Source organism: Penaeus monodon, chromosome 10 (assembly GCF_015228065.2).
Source record: "Penaeus monodon isolate SGIC_2016 chromosome 10, NSTDA_Pmon_1, whole genome shotgun sequence".
Classification (NCBI taxonomy): Eukaryota; Metazoa; Arthropoda; class Malacostraca; order Decapoda; family Penaeidae; genus Penaeus; species Penaeus monodon.
Genome location: NC_051395.1, coordinates 8,434,045 through 8,436,544, shown reverse-complemented (window position 1 = coordinate 8,436,544; position 2,500 = coordinate 8,434,045). Strand labels below are relative to the sequence as shown.

General features: G+C 35.9%; 1 protein-coding gene across 1 annotated transcript in view; it reads right to left on the bottom strand.

Annotated features, from left to right (window-relative positions):
- Positions 1–731: 731 nt before the first annotated feature.
- The window catches only part of LOC119577810 (vesicle-associated membrane protein 7-like), an 11,384-nt gene continuing 9,615 nt past the window's right edge, over positions 732–2,500 (bottom strand). Inside the window, exon 7 of the mRNA XM_037925379.1 lies at positions 732–2,454. Coding sequence (XP_037781307.1) covers positions 2,389–2,454 — 66 coding nt within the window. The 3' untranslated portion in view covers positions 732–2,388. The remainder of the gene's footprint in view (positions 2,455–2,500) is intronic.

Genomic DNA, 2,500 nt, shown 5'->3' with positions numbered 1-2,500 from the left:
ATCATACTTGAGGACGTAAAGAATTCGATGCCCTTGAAAATACGCTCTCAGGTCGAGGAGCGCGGACTACGTTATATGTCTGATTTCGGCCCTGTTGCTGACCACTATTCCCTCACTAATCCTTACTTTCCTCATAGGTCACGTGAGTCTACCGCATCTCATTCAGACCAAGAGAAGGAGCTTTTTACAGGTGGCAAGACAGCAAGATTCCCAGAATTCGTGGTCGTGGGACTAGCGACTCTAGTGTGAGGAAAGACTTTTGTTGGTATTGTAAGAGAACTGATCATGAAATTGCCCAGTGCCAAATATTAGCAAACCGACGTTCTCTTGGCACTCGTGAACCTGTAACATGTTCACATGACGAGAGTTTTCCCCTCCAGCATCCTCATCTCACACGCACATATATATACATATACATATACACATGTGTGTGTGTGTGTGTGTGTGTGTGTGTGTGTGTGTGTGTGTGTGTGTGAGCGAGAGCGAGAGAGAGAGAGTGGGAGAGAGAGGGAGAGGGAGAGGGTGAGTGTGTGAGTGTGGGTGTGAGTGTGAGTGTGAGTGCGAGTGTGTGAGTGTCCAAGTCTGTGTGTGTGGGCGTCTGTGTGTGCATGTACGTGTGCTTGTGCATGTACATGTGTGTGTGCATGTAGAGCATGTGCGTGTGCATGTATGTAAACTACGCATGAAAATAAATAAAAATTAGGCATGGAGGACAAATAAAAATGCGCATTTAATCAAGAAACACTTATATATACACAAAAAATTACAGCATACACTCAGTGTCATGACCAAAGATATCACAAAGTACATGGTGAAGAAAAAGAAATTAGCAGAGGAAGAATCATGCTGAAATGCATATATTATATAATTCATATTAAATACAATGCGTATATAAGCTATCCTTAATGGAATAATCTGCAATATATCTTAATAAGGCACTTTTAGGAATCAGCTTCTGGATTCTGTAAAAATTACACAAGCAAGAGAAAAAAAAGCGTTCGCCAGGCGGTGCTTTGACATCATCTTGTGACATATCTGGTGCTCTTGAAAACTTGTAAACTCCTTAAGCTAACTTAGTTACATTTTGTAGTATGTATAACACAAAAGAAAATTAGACGTATAATTGCAGACAATGGTACAGAAAGAAAGAGAATTCAAAAAGAAATATGAAAGTGTTATGCTAGTTCATCATATGCTTGACTCATTGTAATGGATATTTTCAAATCCAAGATGAAAAAGCTTATTGTAAAATACTAGATTAACTTTACAAATGTTATGAATACTATCACAGAAAATATAACTTGAAAAAAAAAAGATAATGTTATATATAAGCATGCACAGCACAATGAAAATGTAGTCACAAATATTTTCCAACAAAAATATGGATGAATCTGCGCACCAAAATCTTTTCCAGATTTATCAAACCTTTTAAACTAACATTTACAGAAGCTGTAATCACATTGGAAAAAAAAAAATACATTCTTCTTCTAGATATAGTAAATCCTATACTTTTGTAATATATATGCTGTATCTATCTCATCCAAACTTGGACAATAAAACTCACAGAAGAAATTTACTCAAGTAAACATGGCATTACCAATTGTCCTAATCAATACAGTGAAGCCAGAAGTAATCAACAAACTGTAGTTGCCACTCTTAAAACATTAGCAGCATTCTAGAAGTCCATTCACATACATATACCCATACCTCCGCATTTGTCTGATGGAGCACAACAGGGTCACCTTTTATAAAGATCCCTCATCTGAGATTCTCTTTGCACACTTTCAAATATTCTAAGTACACAAATTCTTTCCTCACATACCAATATACACTCTAAGCACATACTATAACTCTACTGGCAACAGATCTTGCTAGTGCAAGTGTTGGGGCTTGGTCAAACAGGGAGAATGAAGAATCCTATCTACGTAAAACTATAAAATTCAATAATACTGGACAAATTTACAACATATCCTAAAGAGTATAAATATGACTTCAATATATACTTTATATCATACCTCAGAAAAAAACTACATTAAAGTGATCATGACATGTATGAAAAATAGTGGCATTACTGTTACAAAAAAGATAATCAAGACGGACAAAATAAAAACAGGTGTGTTTAATAAGAACATACTTATGATTCCATGTAGATGTAGTATATAGACCCTCTCACATGGAGTATTACAAGTTCTTTCTATAAATATCAAAAATCTCATATGAAGATTTTTGCTTGCTATTAAATACAAGGTAGCATTCCCACACAGAAGTTTTGAGACAATATCTATGGTGAAAAATAGCAGAATTTGGCAACTTTGACACCTTTGCTGTCTCTAACACTTCTGAAGTTGTATAGGCCTTAATCTGTAAACAAGTTCTATATGCTTTGTTCTACTGTCCAGGGCAGTTTTGCCATGCTAGGCCGCAGATCATAGCTCCAATTATATAGATGCTTGCCTGCAAAGAAAAAAGACAATTTTATTAAGTTACAATGTAATGTTTT